This window comes from Molothrus aeneus, chromosome 3 (genome assembly GCF_037042795.1).
Source record: "Molothrus aeneus isolate 106 chromosome 3, BPBGC_Maene_1.0, whole genome shotgun sequence".
In the NCBI taxonomy this organism is placed as follows: Eukaryota; Metazoa; Chordata; class Aves; order Passeriformes; family Icteridae; genus Molothrus; species Molothrus aeneus.
The window spans coordinates 113,010,861-113,033,591 of NC_089648.1; the positions used below are offsets into that span (position 1 = coordinate 113,010,861).

A 22,731-nucleotide genomic window follows, 5' to 3' on the forward strand; every position below is an offset into this window, starting at 1 on the left:
CCTGGATCCCTGGCAGTGCCCAAGGCCGGGATGGACACTGGGACACCCTGGCACACTGGGAGGTGTCCCTGCCATGGCAGGAGCAAACTGGGAGTTTGGTTTTTCCAGGAGTGTTTTTCTGCTGCTCCACTGCAGGGCTGGGACAGGAGCGGGGGAGCAGGATCTGGGACAGGAGCAGGAGCAGGATCTGGGAGCAGGAGCGGGGGAGCAGGATCTGGGACAGGAGCAGGAGCAGGATCTGGGACAGGAGCAGGAGCAGGATCTGGGACAGGAGCAGGAGCAGGATCTGGGACAGGAGCAGGAGCAGGATCTGGGACAGGAGCAGGAGCAGGATCTGGGAGCAGGAGCGGGGGAGCAGGATCTGGAACAGGAGCAGGAGCAGGATCTGGGAGGAGGATCAGGGAGCAGGATCTGGAACAGGAGCAGGAGCAGGATCTGGGACAGGAACGGGAGCAGAATCTGGGACAGGAGCAGGAGCAGGATCTGGGACAGGAACGGGAGCAGGATCTGGGAGGAGGATCAGGGAGCAGGATCTGGAACAGGAGCAGGAGCAGGCTGTGTGTCAGGATCTGGAACAGGAGCAGGAGCAGGCTGTGTGTCAGGATCTGGGAGCAGGATCTGGAGTAGGAGCAGGATCTGGAACAGGAGCAGGAGCAGGATCTGGGACAGGAGCAGGGAGCAGGATCTGGGACAGGAGCAGGAGCAGGATCTGGGACAGGAGGAGGATCAGGGAGCAGGATCTGGAGCAGATCTGGGACAGGATGCGGGATCTGTAGGAGGATCTGGAACAGGAGCAGGATCTGTAGCAGGATCAGGGATCTGTAGCAGGATCTGGAACAGGAGCAGGATCTGTAGCAGGATCAGGGATCTGTAGCAAGATGTGGGAGCAGGAACAGGATCTGGGACAGGATCTGGAACAGGAGGAGGATCTGTGGCAGGATGTGTGTCAGGATCTGGGAGCAGGGACAGGATCTGGAACAGGAGCAGGGCCTGGGAGCAGGAACAGGAGCAGGATCAGGGATCTGTAGCAGGCTGTGTGTCAGGATCTGTAGCAGGAGCAGGATCTGGAGCAGGAGCAGGAACAGGAGCAGGAGCAGGAGCAGGAGCAGGCTGTGTGTCAGGATCTGGAACAGGAGCAGGATCTGGAACAGGAGCAGGAGCAGGCTGTGTGTCAGGATCTGGGAGCAGGAGCAGGATCTGGAACGGGAGCAGGAGCAGGAGCAGGCTGTGTGTCAGGATCTGGAACAGGAGCAGGATCTGGAACAGGAGCAGGAGCAGGCTGTGTGTCAGGATCTGGAACAGGAGCAGGATCTGGAACAGGAGCAGGAACAGGAGCAGGAGCAGGCTGTGTGTCAGGATCTGGGAGCAGGATCAGGGATCTGTAGCAGGCTGTGTGTCAGGATCTGTAGCAGGAGCAGGATCTGGAACAGGAGCAGGAGCAGGCTGTGTGTCAGGATCTGGAGCAGGAGCAGGATCTGGAGCAGGAGCAGGAGCAGGAGCAGGCTGTGTGTCAGGATCTGGGAGCAGGAGCAGGATCTGGAACAGGAACAGGAGCAGGATCTGTGGCAGGCTGTGTGTCAGGATCTGGAACAGGAGCAGGAGCAGGAGCAGGCTGTGTGTCAGGATCTGGAGCAGGAGCAGGAGCAGGCTGTGTGTCATGATCTGGAACAGGAACAGGAACAGGCTGTGTGTCATGATCTGGAACAGGAACAGGAGCAGGCTGTGTGTCAGGATCTGGAGCAGGAGCAGGAGCAGGCTGTGTGTCAGGATCTGGAACAGGAGCAGGAGCAGGAGCAGGCTGTGTGTCAGGATCTGGAACAGGAGCAGGAGCAGGAGCAGGCTGTGTGTCAGGATCTGGAACAGGAGCAGGGATCTGTAGGAGGATCTGTAGCAGGATCAGGGATCTGTAGCAGGATGTGGGACAGGATCTGGAACAGGAGCAGGAGCAGGCTGTGTGTCAGGATCTGGAACAGGAACAGGAGCAGGCTGTGTGTCAGGATCTGGAACGGGAGCAGGAGCAGGAGCAGGCTGTGTGTCAGGATCTGGAACAGGAGCAGGGATCTGTAGGAGGATCTGTAGCAGGATCAGGGATCTGTAGCAGGATGTGGGACAGGATCTGGAACAGGAGCAGGAGCAGGCTGTGTGTCAGGATCTGGAACAGGAGCAGGAGCAGGCTGTGTGTCAGGATCTGGAACAGGAGCAGGAGCAGGAGCAGGCTGTGTGTCAGGATCTGGAACAGGAGCAGGAGCAGGCTGTGTGTCAGGATCTGGAACAGGAGCAGGAGCAGGCTGTGTGTCAGGATCTGGAACAGGAGCAGGAGCAGGCTGTGTGTCAGGATCTGGAACAGGAGCAGGAGCAGGCTGTGTGTCAGGATCTGGAACAGGAGCAGGAGCAGGCTGTGTGTCAGGAGCTCTGTCCCTGCTGTGTGCAGCTGCCCTGGCTGTCCCTGCCCTGCCTGCACCTGAGCTCCTCTCGTGGCTCTCCAGGGCAGGCACTGGGCACAGCCAGGCAGGGGCGGAGGGAGGGCTGCTGGGATAGGGGATATTGGGGTATGGGATATTGGGGTATGGGATATTGGGGTATGGGGTATGGGATATTGGGGTATGGGATATTGGGGTATGGGGTATGGGATATTGGGGTATGGGATATTGGGGTATGGGGTATGGGATATTGGGGTATTGGGATATTGGGGTATGGGATATTGGGGTATGGGGTATGGGATATTGGGGTATGGGATATTGGGGTATGGGGTATGGGATATTGGGGTATGGGGTATGGGATATTGGGCTATGGGGTATGGGATATTGGGATATGGGATATTGGGGTATGGGGTATGGGATATTGGGGTAGGGGTATAGGATATGGGATATTGGGATATTGGGGTGTGGGGTATGGGATATTGGGGTATGGGATATGGGATATTGGGATACAGGATATTGTGATATGGGATACTGGAATATGGGATATTGGGATATGGGATATGGGATATTGCAATTTTGGGACACTAGAATATTGGGGCACTGGGATAAGGGATACTGGATATTGGATATTGGGATATGGGATATTGGGATATGAGATACTGGATTTTGGGATATGAGATATTGGATATTGGGATACTGGATACTGGGATACTGGATATTGGATCCTGGGATATTGAGATATTGGATACTGGGATACTGGGTATGGGATACTGGGATATTGGATATGGGATACTGAGATATTTAATGTTGGGATACTGGGATATCGAGATATGGGATGTTGGGATATGGGATATAGGATATTGGGATATTGGATACTGTGATATTGAGCTGTTGGGATATTGGATATTGGGATATCACCCAGCAGAAGGAACTGGGACCCCCCAGCTCTGGGGTTTAACTCTGAGGGGTTTATTTCGGATTTCTGAGGGTTTGTTTTAATTCTGAGGGATTTATTTCGGATTTTTGTTGAATTGTCCTGAATTCACCCATCCTGCCCCAGCCCATTGCCGGTGCCACAGGGCTGCTCCCTGGCAGTGCTGCTGAGGGGCTCTGTGACCTCCCCAGTCCCAGGAGTGGCCAGCATTGGTTCAGTGACCATCATCATCCTCCCAGAGCTGTGCCTGCACTCCTGGGCCTGTGCTAACCCTGCAGGACCCAGCCCTGGGCTTGTCCTTAGGCTGAAGCCAAACTAATTCCAGCCAGGAATCTCCTGGTCACGACAGAGCTGGGATAAACAGCCAAGGGAAGTTGTGACTTTTCCTCTTTAATGCCATAAACCCACTGGAAATGGATTTATGGCAATAAAGTTCCTCCCTGTGAGCCTGGGGGCACAGAATTCCCAGAGTGATCCTGGCAGTGCCCAAGGCCAGGCTGGAGCAGCCTGGGGCACTGAGAGGAATCCCTGCCTGTGGAACTTTGTGGGTTCAGGAGAATATTCCCCCCTAAAGCCCAGCTTTTCCTCCCCCCTTGCTGTGGGTACACTTCTCTTGATGAATATTGGGTGTGGAAGATAAGTTTTGTACTTTTATAGTAATTTATTTTAAACTAACTGATCCCTGGCAGTGCCCAAGGCCAGGCTGGAGCAGCCTGGGGCAGTGGAAGGAATCCCTGGCCATGACACTGGATGGGTTCAGGAGAATATTCCCCCCTACAGCCCAGCTTTTGCTCTCCCCTTGCTGTGGGTACACTTCTCTTGATGAATATTGGGTGTGGAAGATAAGTTTTGTGTTTTATGTTAATTTATTTTAAATTAACTGATCCCTGGCAGTGCCCAAGGCCGGCCTGGGGCAGTGAGAGGAATCCCTGCCTGTGGAACTTTGTGGGTTCAGGAGAATATTCCCCCCTACAGCCCAGCTTTTCCTCTCCCCTTGCTGTGGGAACACTTCTCTTGATGAATATTGGGTGTGGAAGATAAGTTTTGTACTTTTATAGTAATTTATTTTAAACTAACTGATCCCTGGCAGTGCTCAAGGCCAGGCTGGAGCAGCCTGGGGCAGTGGGAGGAATCCCTGCCTGTGGAACTTTGTGGGTTCAGGAGAATATTCCCCCCTACAGCCCAGCTTTTCCTCCCCCCTTGCTGTGGGTACACTTCTCTTGATGAATATTGGGTGTGGAAGATAAGTTTTGTGTTTTATGTTAATTTATTTTAAATTAACTGATCCCTGGCAGTGCCCGAGGCTGGGCTGGGGCACTGAGAGGAATCCCTGCCCCAGGCTGGGGTGGCACTGGAAGATAAGTTTTGTATTTTATGTTAATTTATTTGAAATTAACTGATTCAGGAGGAAGATTGGAGTGAAATAAACAGGAGGTCAGTCAGGTTGGACTCAGTGAGCTTGGGGGTCTTTTCCAAGCTGTTTTTTCATTCTGTGATCATCTTTTTGTTTCTTTCTTTGTTTGTCTGTTAAAGAACTCCTTGGAGGTGGCTGTGGGCTGTTTCCTCCTCCCTCCAACAGAGCAACATGGGGTAGATTTAGAAAACATTTGTAAGAAATGAAAATTTAAAAAGCAGGAAAAATAAAATTAAAACTAAAAAAATAATTTGAAAAATAATAAATAATATAATAAGAAAAAGACATATTTTGAGGGATTTGCTGCAAAAACTTAAAAAGCAGGAAAATTGACATTAAAACAAAAAAAATTTAAAAATTATTGAAAAGATTAATAATAATAGGATAATAAATAATAATAATAAGACATATTGTGAGGCAGTTGCTGTGAAAACTTAAAATGCAGGAATATTAAAAGTAAAAAAAATTTGAAAAAATAATAATAAATAATAACACTAAGACATATTTTGAGGCAGTTGCTATGAAAACTTAAAAAGCAGGAAAATTAAAACTAAAACTAAAAAAAAAGTTTAAAAATTTTAAAATAATTTTTAAAACAATAAATAATAATACTAATACATATTTTGGGGCAGCTGCTGCGAAAACTTAAAAAGCAGGAAAATTAAAACTAAAACTAAAAAACATTGAAAAAATGATTTAAAAAAATAATAATAATAAGACATATTTTGAGGCAGTTGCTGTGAAAACTTAAAAGGCAGGAAAATTAAAACTAAAGCTAAAAAAAAATTGAAAAATTATTTAAAAAAATAATAATAAGACATATTTTGAGGCAGTTGCTGTGAAACCTTAAAAAGCAGGAAAATTAAAACTAAAATTAATAAATAAAAACAACAACAACAACAACAACAACAACAACAATAATAATAATAATAATAATAATAATAATAATAATAATAATAATAATAATATTTTGAGGCAGTTGCTGTGAAAACTTAAAACCCAGGAAAATTTAAATTAAAACTAAAAAAAAAAAAAAAGGAAAAATGATTGAAAAAAATAGAAATAATATTAATAATCCACATTTCGAGGCCGGCTCCCCCGCGAGCGGCCCGAGCGCATTTTCCGGGCGCCGCTGGCGGGGCCGGGCCGTGCGCGCTCCCGCGGCGGCCCCGTTGCCATGGAGACAGCGCGGGGGTGCGCGCATCCCCGGGATGGAGCCGGGCCGGGATGAGCGGCGGCGGCAGCGGCGGCAGCGGCGGCAGCGGGCACCGGGCGGGGCAGGCGCGTGCCCCGGGCCGGGATGGCAGCAGCGGGCACCGGGCGGGGCAGGTGCGTGCCCCGGGCCGGGATGGCAGCAGCGGGCACCGGGCGGGGCAGGTGCGTGCCCCGGGCCGGGATGGCAGCAGCGGGCACCGGGCGGGGCAGGTGCGTGCCCCGGGCCGGGATGGCGGCAGCGGGCACCGGGCGGGGCAGGTGCGTGCCCCGGGCCGGGATGGCAGCAGCGGGCACCGGGCGGGGCAGGTGCGTGCCCCGGGCCTGGCCCGGTCCCTCCCAGGGGCTCCGGGGCCGCTCCGGGTCCTCCCGGCCGGGCTCGGCCCGAGGAGCGGCGGGACCGGCCCGGAGCGGGGTCCGGCTGCTGGGAACGGCCCTGGAGCGGCTCCCGGAGCCGGGGACAGCGCTCGGGGCTGTGTGGGGTCGGCTCTGAGCTTTATAGGATCGGCTCTCTGAGCTTTGTAGGATCGGCTCTCTGAGCTTTGTAGGGTCGGCTCCGAGCTTTGTAGGATCTGCTCTGAGCTTTGTAGGGTCGGCTCCGAGCTTTGTAGGATCGGCTCTCTGAGCTTTGTAGGATCGGCTCCGAGCTTTGTAGGATCGGCTCTCCCAGCTTTGTAGGATCGGCTCTCCGAGCTTTGTAGGATCGGCTCTCTGAGCTTTGTAGGATCGGCTCTCTGAGCTTTGTAGGATCGGCTCCGAGCCCTGTAGGATCGGCTCCCTGAGCTTTGTAGGGTCGGTTCTCTGAGCTTTGTAGGATCAGTTTTCTGAGCCTTGTAGAGTCGGCACCGGGCTTTGTAGGATCGGCTCTGAGCTTTGTAGGATCGGTTCTGAGCTTTATAGGATCGGCTCCGAGCCCTGTAGGATCGGTTCTCTGAGCTTTGTAGGATCGGTTCTCTGAGCTTCGTAGGATCGGCTCTGAGCTTTGTAGGGTCAGCTCTGAACAGTGTAGGATCGGTTCTCTGAGCCTTGTAGGCTCCGAGCTTTGTAGGGTCGGCTCCCAGAGCGTTGTAGGGTCGGCTCCCTGTGCTTTGTAGGGTCGGCTCTCAGAGTTTTGTAGGTTCGGCTCCGAGGGATGCAGGAGGATCAGCCCGGACAGGAATGCAGGAACGGCTTGGAGGGACGGAGGAGCCATCCGGGAAGGGATGGAGGGGCTGGGAGAGGGATGGAGGGGATGGGAAAGGGATGGAGGGGCTGGGAGAGGGATGGAGGGGATGGGAAAGGGATGGAGGGGATGGGAGAGGGATGGAGGGGATGGGAAAGGGATGGAGGGGCTGGGAGAGGGATGGAGGGGCTGGGAGAGGGATGGAGGGGATGGGAAAGGGATGGAGGGGATGGGAGAGGGATGGAGGGGATGGGAGAGGGACGGAGGGGATGGGAGAGGGATGGAGGGGATGGGAGAGGGATGGAGGGGATGGGAGAGGGATGGAGGAGCTGCTTGGACAGGGGTGAGCTCGGGGTGTGCTCGGGGGGAGCTCAGGGTATGTTTGGGGTGTGCTCAGGATGTTTTTGGGGTGTTCTTGTGGTGTTTTTGGGCTGTTTTCGGGGTGTGCTCAGGGTGTTTTTTGGGTATGTTTGGGGTGTGCTCAGGGTGTTTTTGGGGTGTGCTCAGGGTATGTTTGGGGTGTGCTCAGGGTGTTTTTGGGGTGTGCTCGAGGTTTGCTCAGGGTATGTTTGGGGTGTACTCAGAGTGTGCTCAGGGTGTTTTCGAGGTGTTCTCAGGCTGTTCTCAGGGTGAGCTCAGGGTATGTTTGGGATATGCTCAGGGTGTTTTTGGGGTGTTTTGGGGCTGTTCTTGGGGTGTTTTTGGGCTGTTTTCGGGGTGGTTTTGGGCTGTTTTCGGGGTGTGCTCAGAGTATGTTTGGGATGTGCTCAGGGTGTTTTTGGGGTGTGCTCAGGGTATTTCTGGGGTGTTCTCGGGGTCGCTGTCCAGGCAGCCCGGCACTGTTCCAGGGAACACCCCAAACATTCCCTTTCCTCCTCCCTGCTTCCCAGCTCCGAGCAGAGCAGGGCAGAGCCCCCTCCCCAGGGTGGGCAGAACAGAGCAGAGCCCCCTCCCCAGCTCCGAGCGGGGAGCCTGACTTTTTCTTTGCCAAATCCTGAATTTTCCTTCCCAATCCCTGATTTTTCCTTCCCCAATCCCTGATTTTTCCTTCCCTGATTTTTCCTTCCCCATCCCTGATTTTTCCTTCCCCAATCCCTGATTTTTCCTTACCCAATCCCTGATCTTTCCTTCCCCATCCCTGATTTTTCCTTCCCTGATTTTTCCTTCCCCATCCCTGATTTTTCCTTCCCTGATTTTTCCTTACCCAATCCCTGATTTTTCCTTCCCCCATCCCTGATTTTTCCTTCCCCATCCCTGATTTTTCCTTCCCTGATTTTTCCTTACCCAATCCCTGATGTTTCCTTCCCCATCCCTGATTTTCCCTTCCCCATCCCTGATTTTTCCTTCCCCATCCCTGATTTTTCCTTCCCTGATTTTCCCTTCCCCATCCCTGATTTTCCCTTCCCCATCCCTGATTTTTCCTTCCCTGATTTTTCCTTCCCCATCCCTGATTTTTCCTTCCCCATCCCTGATTTTCCCAATCCCTGATTTTTCCTTCCCAATCCCTGATTTTTCCTTCCCCAATCCCTGATTTTTCCTTCCCCATCCCTGATTTTTCCTTCCCTGATTTTTCCTTACCCAATCCCTGATCTTTCCTTCCCCATCCCTGATCTTTCCTTCCCCATCCCTGATTTTTCCTTCCCTGATTTTTCCTTACCCAATCCCTGATTTTCCCTTCCCCATCCCTGATTTTTCCTTCCCCATCCCTGATTTTTCCTTCCCTGATTTTCCCTTCCCCATCCCTGATTTTCCCTTCCCCATCCCTGATTTTTCCTTCCCTGATTTTTCCTTCCCCATCCCTGATTTTTCCTTCCCCATCCCTGATTTTCCCAATCCCTGATTTTTCCTTCCCAATCCCTGATTTTTCCTTCCCCAATCCCTGATTTTTCCTTCCCCATCCCTGATTTTTCCTTCCCTGATTTTTCCTTACCCAATCCCTGATCTTTCCTTCCCCATCCCTGATCTTTCCTTCCCCATCCCTGATTTTTCCTTCCCTGATTTTTCCTTACCCAATCCCTGATTTTCCCTTCCCCATCCCTGATTTTTCCTTCCCCATCCCTGAATTTTCCTTCCCTGATTTTTCCTTCCCCATCCCTGATTTTTCCTTCCCCATCCCTGATTTTCCCAATCCCTGATCTTTCCTTCCCCATCCCTGATTTTTCCTTCCCCATCCCTGATTTTTCCTTCCCCATCCCTGATTTTCCCAATCCCTGATCTTTCCTTCCCCATCCCTGATTTTTCCTTCCCCATCCCTGATCTTTCCTTCCCCATCCCTGGTTTTTCCTTCCCCATCCCTGATCTTTCCTTCCCCATCCCTGATGTCCCTTCCCAGTCCCTGAGCCCCCTCCCCAGCCGCGTTTCCCCGGAGGCTGTGGATGGCTCCATCCCGGGGGCAGCAGGTTCGCGTTTCCCAGCCCGGCCTGCCGAGGGGATTGGGGCGCGGTGACCTCTGGCCAGGTGCTGCTGCTCCATTCCCAGCTGCTCCCTGCCCCGCCGGGGATGAGGCGCTCACAGGAATTGGTGTGAGGTAAAACCCAGCAGGGGTTTGGTGACAAAACGGCTCAGGAACGCGGCAGTGTGTGCAGTAAATTGTATTGATCAGCACCAGGTGTTGCAGTGGCCCTCAGGGATTGGTTTTCCTCAGTTCTGGTGGGTAAAATCCCAATTTATCTGTTCAGATTCTCAGGATTGTGATTGTTCTTTAACTTCTCTTTAATTTATTTCTGACCACCCGAGCAGAATCACCTTCAACTCTCTTTAAAATGACCACAAACCCAGTGGAATTAACACTGAAATTGGTCATTCCTGCTGCTAAAACCCCCCGGGTTTGCAGTTTCCCAGAGGACAGGGATCAATCCCTGAGCCTCCTGCCCAGGCACACGGAGCAGGCAGGTGGGGAGGCCCTGCCACAGATCCCAGCACGTTGGAAATGTGGGAAATGTTTCCCTTTGGCAGAAACTGAGGCTGCTATTTTTGGATGAGACGCCTTTAACCTACATTGTTGGTGGATTGGAAGCTGTTTGTGATTTTCCTCCTTTGCGGGGGTGGCTTTGGGCTGAGTGGCACCAGGAGCACAGGGCGCAGGACAGAGCAGCTCCATGGAGGCACCTGGGGAGCTCAGAGCTGAGCTGGGCTGGCAGCAGGGCCAGGGCAGTGCCTGTCCCCTTTGCTGGGCCACCTCCAGTGCCCATCCCTGATTTTCCTTACCCATCCCTGATTTTCCTCGCCAATCCCTGGTTTTTCCTTACCAGTCCCTGATTTTCCTCACCAATCCCTGATTTTCCTTACCCGTCCCTGATTTTCCTCACCAATCCCTTATTTTTCCTCACCGATCCCTGATTTTCCTTGCCAATCCCTGATTTTTCCTTACCAGTCCCTGATTTTTCCTTACCCATCCCTGATTTTCCTTACCCATCCCTGATTTTTCCTCATCCATCCCTGATTTTCCTTACCCATCCCTGATTTTCCTCACCAATCCCTGATTTTCCTCTCCAATCCCTGATTTTTCCTTACCCATCCCTGATTTTTCCTTACCAAACTATGGGAGGAATTAAATTAATTAATTAATTCCTCCTTTAATTCATGTAATTCCTCCCGTGTCCAGCTGTGAATATTCAAGCTCCTCCTCAGCCTGGGGCGGTGGCTGGAGCAGAAGCCCTGCAGGGCCTTTGTCACCTGCTCCCAAAAACACCTTTTCCTCCTCAGCCTCGTCCCATTTCCAGAATTCATTCATTAATTAATTAGTTCATTAATTGCTTTGCACAGCCTGGGAAATGAGGTTACCCCCATCTCCAGGCAGGGAGGGGTTTGTGCCCGGCTCAGGAAGGAAACTGAGGCAGGCGCAGCAGCCCAGAGCTGCTCTGGGCAGGGTTTGAAATCCTTTTTATTGACCATTCCCTGCTGACCATTCCCTGCTGACCATTCCATCAGTGACCATTCCCTGCTGACCATTCCCTGCTGACCATTCCATCAGTGACCATTCCCTGCTGACCATTCCATCAGTGACCATTCCCTGCTGACCATTCCCTGCTGACCATTCCCTGCTGACCATTCCCTGCTGACCATTCCATCAGTGACCATTCCATCAGTGACCATTCCCTGCTGACCATTCCATCAGTGACCATTCCATCAGTGACCATTCCATCAGTGACCATTCCCTGCTGACCATTCCCTGCTGACCATTCCCTGCTGACCATTCCATCACTGACCATTCCCTGCTGACCATTCCATCACTGACCATTCCCTGCTGACCATTCCCTGCTGACCATTCCCTGCTGACCATTCCCTCACTGACCATTCCCTCACTGACCATTCCCTGCTGACCATTCCCTGCTGACCATTCCCTCACTGACCATTCCATCAGTGACCATTCCCTCACTGACCATTCCCTGCTGACCATTCCCTCACTGACCATTCCCTCACTGACCATTCCATCAGTGACCATTCCATCAGTGACCATTCCCTGCTGACCATTCCCTGCTGACCATTCCCTCACTGACCATTCCCTCACTGACCATTCCATCACTGACCATTCCATCAGTGACCATTCCCTGCTGACCATTCCCTGCTGACCATTCCCTGCTGACCATTCCATCACTGACCATTCCCTCACTGACCATTCCCTCACTGACCATTCCCTGCTGACCATTCCCTGCTGACCATTCCATCAGTGACCATTCCCTGCTGACCATTCCCTGCTGACCATTCCCTCACTGACCATTCCCTCACTGACCATTCCCTCACTGACCATTCCCTGCTGACCATTCCCTCACTGACCATTCCCTCACTGACCATTCCATCAGTGACCATTCCATCAGTGACCATTCCCTGCTGACCATTCCCTGCTGACCATTCCCTCACTGACCATTCCCTCACTGACCATTCCATCACTGACCATTCCATCAGTGACCATTCCCTGCTGACCATTCCCTGCTGACCATTCCCTGCTGACCATTCCATCACTGACCATTCCCTCACTGACCATTCCCTGCTGACCATTCCCTGCTGACCATTCCCTCACTGACCATTCCATCAGTGACCATTCCCTGCTGACCATTCCCTCACTGACCATTCCCTCACTGACCATTCCCTCACTGACCATTCCCTGCTGACCATTCCCTCACTGACCATTCCCTCACTGACCATTCCCTGCTGACCATTCCCTGCTGACCATTCCATCAGTGACCATTCCCTGCTGACCATTCCCTCACTGACCATTCCCTGCTGACCATTCCATCACTGACCATTCCATCAGTGACCATTCCCTGCTGACCATTCCCTGCTGACCATTCCCTGCTGACCATTCCCTGCTGACCATTCCATCACTGACCATTCCCTCACTGACCATTCCCTGCTGACCATTCCCTGCTGACCATTCCCTGCTGACCATTCCATCAGTGACCATTCCCTGCTGACCATTCCCTCACTGACCATTCCCTGCTGACCATTCCATCAGTGACCATTCCCTCACTGACCATTCCATCAGTGACCATTCCCTCACTGACCATTCCCTCACTGGCCATTCCATCACTGACCATTCCCTGCTGACCATTCCCTGCTGACCATTCCCTCACTGACCATTCCCTCACTGACCATTCCCTGCTGACCATTCCCTGCTGACCATTCCATCAGTGACCATTCCCTGCTGACCATTCCCTGCTGACCATTCCCTGCTGACCATTCCCTGCTGACCATTCCATCAGTGACCATTCCCTGCTGACCATTCCCTCACTGACCATTCCATCACTGACCATTCCATCAGTGACCATTCCCTGCTGACCATTCCCTGCTGACCATTCCCTGCTGACCATTCCCTGCTGACCATTCCATCAGTGACCATTCCCTGCTGACCATTCCCTCACTGACCATTCCCTGCTGACCATTCCATCAGTGACCATTCCCTGCTGACCATTCCCTCACTGACCATTCCCTGCTGACCATTCCATCACTGACCATTCCCTCACTGACCATTCCCTCACTGACCATTCCATCAGTGACCATTCCCTGCTGACCATTCCCTCACTGACCATTCCCTGCTGACCATTCCATCAGTGACCATTCCCTGCTGACCATTCCCTCACTGACCATTCCCTGCTGACCATTCCATCACTGACCATTCCCTCACTGACCATTCCCTCACTGACCATTCCATCAGTGACCATTCCATCAGTGACCATTCCATCAGTGACCATTCCATCAGTGACCATTCCCTCACTGACCATTCCCTGCTGACCATTCCCTGCTGACCATTCCATCAGTGACCATTCCCTGCTGACCATTCCCTGCTGACCATTCCCTCACTGACCATTCCCTGCTGACCATTCCATCAGTGACCATTCCCTGCTGACCATTCCCTGCTGACCATTCCATCACTGACCATTCCCTCACTGACCATTCCCTCACTGACCATTCCCTCACTGACCATTCCCTGCTGACCACTCTCCTGCCTGGATAGTTTGGATTCCTGCTGAGGTTATCAAGCCACAAAAATCCTTCCTTGTTAGCTGAATCCAGAATATTTTTCATTTAAATATTAATTTCAATAGTAAAATCCCTGTTTTAAGTATTTTAGGTGTTTCCAGGCTATTTTTTCATGGCTCTCAGGAGTGTCTCAGAGGGACAAACCCAGTCCTGTGCCTTTTTTGGGCTGTTGGGCTGTTTCCTTTTGTATTTCCTGCCCTCTAACAGGATCCCTGTCCATATTGGGTTGTTTTTCTGCTCTTTAACAGGATCCCTGTTTATCCTGGGCTGTTTCTTTTTGTATTTCCTGCTCTCTAACAGGATCCCTGTCCATGTTGGGTTGTTTCCTTGTTGGTTTTCCTGCTCTCTAACAGGATCCCTGTCAGTTTTGGGTTGTTTTTCTGCTCTTTAACAGGATCCCTGTTTATCCTGGCCTGTTTCCTTTTGTATTTCCCGCTCTCTAACAGGATCCCTGTCTCTTTTGGGTTGTTTTTCTGCTCTCTAACAGGCTCCCTGTCACTGCTGGGTTGTCCCTATTAGTTTCTCTGCCCTCTAACAGGATCCCTGTCTGTCCTGGGTTATTTCCTTTTGTATTTTCTCATTTCTCTCAGGGTCCCTGGCAGTGCTGGGCTGTCCCTGATGGTTTTCCTCCTCTCTAACAGGATTCCTGTCTGTGCTGGGTTGTTCCCATTTGTATTTCCTGCCCTCTAACAGGCTCCCTCTCTGTGTAGGGTTGTTTCTCTGCTCTCTAACAGGATTCCTGTTTCTTTTGGGTTGTTTCCTTGTTGGTTTTCCTGCTCTCTAACAGCATCCCTGTCTGTGTTGAGTTGTTTCCATTTGTATTTCCTGCTCTCTTACAGGATTCCTGTCTCTTTTGGGTTGTTTTCCTGCTCTCTAACAGGATTCCTGTCACTGCTGGGTTGTTTCTCTACCCTCTAATCAAATCCCTGTCTGTGTTGGGCTGTTTCCTTTTGTATTTTCTCCTCTCTGACAGGATCCCTGTTTGTCCTGGGTTGTTTCCTTGTTGGTTTTCCTGCTCTCTAACAGCATCCCTGTCTGTGTTGGGTTGTTCTCATTTGTATTTCCTGCCCTCTAACAGGCTCCCTGTTTGTTTCCTTGTTTTTCTCCTCTCTGACAGGATCCCTGGTAGTGTTGGGCTGTTTCCTTGTGTATTTTCTCCTCTCTGACAGGATCCCTGTTTGTCCTGGGTTGTTTTCCCACCCTCTAACAGGATCCCTGTCTGTTTCCTTGTGTATTTTCTGCTCTCTAACAAGATCCCTGTTTGTTTTGGGTCGTTTTTCTCCTCTCTAACAGGCTCCCTGTCCATGCTGGGTTGTTTCCTTGTGTATTTTCTCCTCTCTTACAGCATCCCTGTCTGTTTTGGGCTGTTTCCATTTGTTTTTCTGTCTCTCACAGTCTCCCTATCTGGTTTTGGTTGTTTTCCTGCCCTCTAACAGGATCCCTGTCTGTTTCCTTTTGTATTTCCTCCTCTCTAACAGGATCCCTGTCAGTTTTTGTCTGTTCCCATTTGCATTTCCTCTCTCTAACAGGATCCCTGTCAGTTTTTGCCTGTTCCCATTTGCATTTTCTCTCTCTAACAGGATCCCTGTCAGTTTTTGCCTATTCCCATTTTCATTTCCTCTCTCTAACAGGATCCCTGTCAGTTTTTGCCTGTTCCCGTTTGCATTTCCTCTCTCTAACAGGATCCCTGTCAGTTTTTGGCTGTTCCCATTTGCATTTCCTCTCTCTAACAGGATCCCTGTCAGTTTTTGCCTGTTCCCATTTGCATTTCCTCTCTCTAACAGGATCCCTGTCAGTTTTTGCCTGTTCCCATTTGCATTTCCTCTCTCTAGCAGGATCCCTGTCAGTTTTTGCCTGTTCCCATTTGCATTTCCTCTCTCTAACAGGATCCCTGTCAGTTTTTGCCTGTTCCCGTTTGCATTTCCTCTCTCTAACCATCTCCCTGTCAGATTTTGCCTGTTCCCATTTTCATTTCCTCTCTCTAACAGGATCCCTGTCAGTTTTTGCCTGTTCCCCTTTTGCATTTCCTCTCTCTAACAGGATCCCTGTCAGTTTTTGCCTGTTCCCATTTGCATTTTCTCTCTCTAACAGGATCCCTGTCAGTTTTTGCCTGTTCCCATTTGCATTTCCTCTCTCTAACAGGATCCCTGTCAGTTTTTGCCTGTTCCCATTTGCATTTCCTCTCTCTAACAGGATCCCTGTCAGTTTTTGGCTGTTCCCATTTGCATTTCCTCTCTCTAACAGGATCCCTGTCAGTTTTTGCCTGTTCCCGTTTGCATTTCCTCTCTCTAACAGGATCCCTGTCAGTTTTTGCCTGTTCCCGTTTGCATTTTCTCTCTCTAACAGGATCCCTGTCAGTTTTTGCCTGTTCCCATTTGCATTTCCTCTCTCTAACAGGATCCCTGTCAGTTTTTGGCTGTTCCCATTTGCATTTTCTCTCTCTAACCATCTCTCTGTGTGTTGCAGCCCCCCCAGGCCCGTGGCTAACATGAACGAGGCCCTGGTCACCCACGTGTCCTCGGGAGCGCCCACGCCAACCAAAAGGTACAGGGGCCTCACCTGCCTCACTGCTGGGCAAGGGGGTGCCAGGGCTGCCAGCTGTGCCAGGTGTGCCAGCTGTGCCAGGTGTGCCAGGTGTGCCAGCTGTGCCAGCTGTGCTATCTGTGCCAGCTGTGCCAGCTCTCTGGCAGGCTGCCCTGCAGGAGGTGCCCTCTCCAAGGGTTTCTGTTCCTGGCTGTGCCAGGGAGCTCCTGAGCAGGTTTTGCCTTTCCCAGCTGGTTTTGTGTGCCCGGTGCCACCTCTCAGGTGTGCCAGGCCCTGTGCCCGTGTCACATCCCAGGTGTGCCAGGCCCTGTCCCTGTGTCACCTGTCAGGTGTGCCAGGCCCTGTGCCCGTGTCACATCCCAGGTGTGCCAGGCCCTGTGCCTGTGTCACCTTTCAGGTGTGCCAGGCCCTGTGCCCGTGTCACAGCCCAGGTGTGCCAGCCCCTGTCCCTGTGTCACAGCCCAGGTGTGCCAGGCCCTGTCCCTGTGTCACCGCCCAGGTGTGCCAGGCCCTTTGCCCGTGTCACAGCCCAGGTGTGCCAGGCCCTGTGCCCGTGTCACAGCCCAGGTGTGCCAGGCCCTGTGCCCGTGTCACAGCCCAGGTGTGCCAGGCCCTGTGCCCGTGTCACAGCCCAGGTGTGCCAGCCCCTGTCCCTGTGTCACAGCCCAGGTGTGCCAGCCCCTGTGCCCGTGTCACAGCCCAGGTGTGCCAGCCCCTGTGCCCGTGTCACAGCCCAGGTGTGCCAGCCCCTGTGCCCGTGTCACAGCCCTGGTGACCCAGCTCAGCTCCTGGGGCTGCCCTGGGGCTGGGAATGGTGCTGGGATGAGCTCTCCAGGGCAGGAATGGTGACTTTGGTGACTTTCACTTGCCCAAGGAATTAATCTGAGGGGAGCAGCGAGGTGCAGGCTGTGCTGGGCAGAGCTGGGAAACAAACAAACAAACAAATAAATATTATAAATAAAAAATATTATTATATTATATTACAATTTATTACACTATATTATATTACATTACATTATATTATATTACATTACATTATATTACATTATATGACATTACATTATATTACATTACATTTCATTATATTACATTATATTATATTACATTACATTACATTATATTATATTCTAGTAAATAAATGTTCCTGCTGAGCGAGGTGCAGAGTTGGGTAATAAATAAATACAAATAAATGCAAATATATATTATATGTTATATGTTATATATTATATATTATATATTATATATTATATATTATATATTATATATTATATATTATATATATAATGTTTATTATATATAATATATATTTTGGGGGTTCTGGAGTTGTTGCATTCTGGGGTTCTGGGGTGCCCTCGCTCCCTGCCTGGGCCATTTCCAGGCCCCCTCTGAGCCTCACTGGCCCCTGGGCCAGCCCTGGGCAGGCAGCAGTTAATTAATTGATTTGAATTAATTGATTCGAATGAATTGATTTGAATGAATTGATTTGAATGGATTGATTCGAATGAATTGATTCGAATGAATTGATTCGAATGAATTGATTTGAAATCCCTGCAGGAACGGATCTTTCCCCTCCCGCTGCGGTCCCTGTCCCTCTGTCCCTGTCCCTCTGTCCCTGTCCCTCTGTCCGTCCCTCTGTCCCCAGGCAGGTTCAGACTCCTGCAGGAGCCTCCCTGTGTCTCTCAGCACCTTCCCAGCCCTTTTTGGGCTGGAATTCCCCACTTTGGAGCAGCCTGGGGCCTGGATCCATCCCTCGCCTGGCTCCTGCAAGTGCACCTGGCAGGGAGGGGACAGGAAAAGCCCTTTTTTTCCCTGTAAAATCCCTTTTTTTTTTTCCCTGTAAAATCCCTTTTTTCCCCCTGGAAAATCCCTTTTTTTCCCTGGAAAATCCCTTTTTTTTTCCCTGGAAAATCCCTTTTTTTTCCCTGGAAAATCCCTTTTTTTTCCCTGGAAAATCCCTTTTTTTTTCCTGGAAAATCCCTTTTTTTTTTTCCCTGGAAAATCCCTTTTTTTTCCTGGAAAATCCCTTTTTTTCCCCCTGGAAAATCCCTTTTTTTCCCTGTAAAATCCCTTTTTTTTTCCCCTAGAAAATCCCTTTTTCCCCTGCTCTGGCAGCTCCCACAGCTGTGTCTGATGTCAGAACCCCAGAATCCCAGAAAAAAAACCAAATCTTAAATAAAAACAATAAAAACTTTCTAGAACATTAACCCTGAGCATCCTCAGGGCAATAAAACAATAAAAACTTACATAAAATAAATAAATATTTCTTTTAAATTTTATTTATTAAATAAAAAATAATTTATTAAATATTTGGTTTTAAATGTTATTTATTAAATAAATAAAACAAAGAAATTAAAACTTCAATAAAAACTTTCTAAAACATTAACCCTGAGCATCCTCAGGGCAATAAAACAATAAAAACTTAAATAGAAGCAATAAATAAAACCAAAAAACCCATTAAATTTAAACAATAAATAAAACAAAAATAAAAACCTAAATAAAAACAATAAATAAAAACCTAAATAAAAACAATCAATAAAACAAAAATTTAAAACTTGAATAAAAAATTAAATTAAAACTTTCTAAAACATTAACCCTGAGCATCCTCAGGGCAATAAAACAGTAAAAACTTAAATAAAAGCAATAAAAACTTTCTAAAACATTAAACCTCCTTAATTTAAATTAAAAACACAAACATAAAATAAAAAATCAATATAGTAAAAGTTTAAACAAATAAAAAAGTTTAAAAATTTTAAAAACCTAAATAAAAAATAATAAAATAACCTTTAAATAAACTCTTTTCTTATATAACCATAAACAAAACCATTTTTTCCCATTACACAAAAACTGCATTAAATAATAATACAGTAACTTAAAACCAAAAAATACAATAATATAAAATAATAATAATATAAAAATAATGTAATCGAAAATATAATAGAAAATATTATAATATAAAAATATAGTATAATAAAAACAAATAATGTAAAAATATAATAATAATAATAATAATAATAATAATAATAATAATAATAATAATAATAATAATAATAAAAACAACACTGGGGAGCACTGAAAGGGCATCAGCAAAGAACAGCAGAGATTCCCAGGAGTCTCTTGGACCTCTGGGAAAGTCTGAAAATCCCTTGGGTTTCCAGAAAATCTGAAGATCCCTTGGGTTTCCAGAAAATCTGAAGATCCCTTGGGTTTGCAGCGGGAGCAGAGGTCGTGTCCTGCCCAAATCAAACAAAAAATCACTCAAACAATAACACTTAACCCAATCAAAACAACCCCAAATATAAAAAATGTACTCTACAACCAAACCCCCATATTTTATCCTAAAATCTTTAACAAAAAATGCCTCAAGAAACTCAGAACCAACCACTAAAATTTTAAAATCAAAGCTACAAAACGTCTAAAGCCAACAAAAAAAAAATTAACAACCTTTAAAAAATCCAAACCACCTCAAAAATAATGAACACTAAACCACAACTCCTCCTAACACCGCAACTACCAATAGCAAAAAATAGAAGAAAGGATTTCATCAGAAGGAAAGGAAAAAGGAAAGGAAAAGGGAAATTTCAAGGAAAGGAAAAAGGAAAGGGAAGGAAAGGGAAGGAAAGGGAAGGAAATGAAAAAGGAAAGGAAAGGAAAGGAAAGGAAAGGAAAGGAAAGGAAAGGAAAGGAAAGGAAAGGAAAGGAAAGGAAAGGAAAGGAAAGGAAAGGAAAGGAAAGGAAAGGAAAGGAAAGGAAAGGAAAGGAGAAAGGGAAAGGAAAGGAAAGGAAAGGAAAGGAAAGGAAAGGAAAGGAAAGGAAAGGAAAGGAAAGGAAAGGAAAGGAAAGGAAAGGAAAGGAAAGGAAAGGAGAAAGGGAAAGGAAAGGAAATAGAAAAGAATGATAATAAAATCTTGTGACTCTTTAAACTCTTTTTAAATTCCCCTTTTCCAACCCTTTTTAGCCAGTTTTGGCTGTGTCCCTGCTCGTAACCCAGGAGGAAATGTTTGTGTGTGTGAGATCGGGGGTTCTGGCTCCTCAGAGGGGCAGAGCAGGGAATTCCTGTTTGCTGTGCCTTGTGCCCCCTGTCTGGGCTAAAAAAAGACATTTTAAAGACACAAAACCCCATTTTTGCTGCAATTCCCCTGGGTTTGGCTCCATCCCCCGAGCTCCTGCTGCAGGAAGCTGTCAGGAGAGCACAGAAATACCAGTTATTTATCTGTGCACAGTTATTTAGAAATGACTTTATAGCTTTATATATTATTATATTATAATTATAAATAACTTTGTAACGTTATATATTATCATATTATATTTATAAATAAGTTTTAAAAACATTTAAAAAAATTTTTCCTGCATTTCCCTGGGGTTTGGCTCCATCCCCTGAGGTCCTGCTGCAGGAAGCTGCCAGGATAGCACAGAAACACAATTATTTATCTGTTCACAGTTATTGATAAATAACTTTATATATTATTATATTATAATTATAAATAACTTTGTAACTTTATATATTATCATATTATATTTATAAATAAGTTTTAAAAACATTTAAAAAAAATTTTTCCTGCATTTCCCCAGGGTTTGGGTCCATCCCCTGAGGTCCTGCTGCAGGAAGCTGTCAGGAGAGCGCAGAAACAATTATTTATCTGTTAACAGTTATTGATAAATAACTTTATATATTATTATATTATATTTATAAATAATTTTTAAAAATATAAAAAACCATTTTTTTCTGCAATTTCCCCTGAGTTTGGGTCCATCCCCTGAGCTCCTGCTGCAGGAAGCTGCCAGGAGAGCGCAGAATCACAATTATTTACCTGTTCACAGCTATTGATAGATAACTGCGATGTTTTGGGGTCGTTTTCACCAGGTGGAGCCCCCGGCCCTCTGCACTGCAGCAGCTGCTCTGGCCAAGGGGAAATGGCCTCAGGCTGGGCCAGGGCAGGCTCAGGGTGGACACCAGGAGGAATTTCCCCATGGAAAGGGGGCTCAGGCCTTGGCAGGGGCTGCCCAGGGAGGTTTGGGGTGCCCATCCCTGCAGGTGTCACCTGGATGTGGCACTGAGTGCTCTGGGCTGGGGACAGGGTGGGGACTGGTCACAGGTGGGACTGGATGGGCTGGGAGGGATTTTCCTGCCCGAATGGTTCTGGGTTCTGGGATTCTGGGAGCAGGGAATGCTGCTGGGGTTGGATTCTCTGTGCTCTTCCCTAAAGATCCCCCTGGGAATTCCAGGGGGCGGCACAGCTGCCCTCGGTGAACATTTCTGCTGCATTGCACTGGGTGCTTTATTTAGCTGTGGCCGTGCTCACAGGGGCCCCAGGGGGAGGGAAGGGACGAGGATCTGACTCCAGGTTTCAGAAGGCTGATTTATGATTTTATCATATATATTGCATTAAAACTATACTAAAAGAATAGTATAGTTTTGAGATTATATATATATATATATAATATATATAGTATATATTATATATATATAATATATCATATAATATATATTATATGTTATATAATATATAATATATGTTATATATATTATATGTTATGTATTTTATATATGTTATATTATATTATATTATATTATATTATATTATATTATATTATATTATATTATATTATATTATATTATATTATATTATATATTGATATGTATATTGATATATATATTGATATATATATTTTTATATATATATATATAGTTTTGATATATATAGTTTTGAATAGTATAGATTTCATCAGAAGGCTAGCTAAGAATAGAAAAAAAAAAAGATAACAAAACTCTGTCCGAGCCAGCTGGGCTGTGATTGGCCATTGATTAGAAACAACCCCATGAGCCCAATCCCAGATGCACCTGTTGCATTCCACAGCAGCAATAACCATTGGTTATTTACATTTTGTTCCTGTTGCATCCCACAGCAGCAGATAACCATTGGTTACATTTTGTTCCTGTTGCATCCCACAGCAGCAGATAACCATTGGTTACATTTTGTTCCTGAGGCCTCTCAGCTCCTCAGGAGGAAAAAGCCTAAGGAAAGGGTTTCCCATGAAAGATGTCTGTGACATTCAGTTGTTGTTTTGCGCTGGCTGATTGGAGGTTTGCACTGAGTGCTCTTCAAATGGCACTGAACAGTTCATGGTATAACTATTGTTCATAGTTCATAGAGTTCATGTTGTAGCACAGGGTTTGTTTCCAGAGCCCCTGAGGCTGGAAAAGCCACCCAGTCCCAGCCCAGGGCACTCAGTGCCACCTCCAGGTGCCACCTGCAGGGATGGGCACCCCAACCCATCCCTGGGCGCCTGGCTGTCCCCCAGCGTCCCCTGCCATTGTCTGAGCAGCAGCAGTGCCCCCACGGAGCCCACGTTTCCCGAATCCGCCCGAATTTACGGAGTTTTTGTTGTTGTTTCTCTGCTCTCCCCGCCCCTGCCAGGTGCCAGCCCCGCAGCAGCAGCAGCCCCGAGCCGTGCCGGGAGGAGCACGCCCTGATTGCCACCTTTGTGAGCCACCTGAGGAGCGGGGCACGGTCAGTGCCAGCCCGGGGACACCCACCGGGGACACTGGGGGTGGCCCTGGGTGTCC

The 22,731-nt window shown here is 48.2% G+C and overlaps 1 protein-coding gene across 7 annotated transcripts in view; it reads left to right on the forward strand.

Annotated features, from left to right (window-relative positions):
- Window positions 1-22,731, forward strand: part of DTNB (dystrobrevin beta) — a 169,567-nt gene that overhangs the window by 51,647 nt on the left and 95,189 nt on the right. For 5 of the 7 annotated variants that reach the window (XM_066547681.1, XM_066547680.1, XM_066547679.1 and 2 more), the window contains exons 11-12: window positions 16,089-16,166; window positions 22,583-22,675. In XM_066547681.1, coding sequence (XP_066403778.1) covers window positions 16,089-16,166; window positions 22,583-22,675 — 171 coding nt within the window. The remainder of the gene's footprint in view (window positions 1-16,088; window positions 16,167-22,582; window positions 22,676-22,731) is intronic. The other 2 variants (XM_066547684.1, XM_066547685.1) reach the window with 1 other exon arrangement.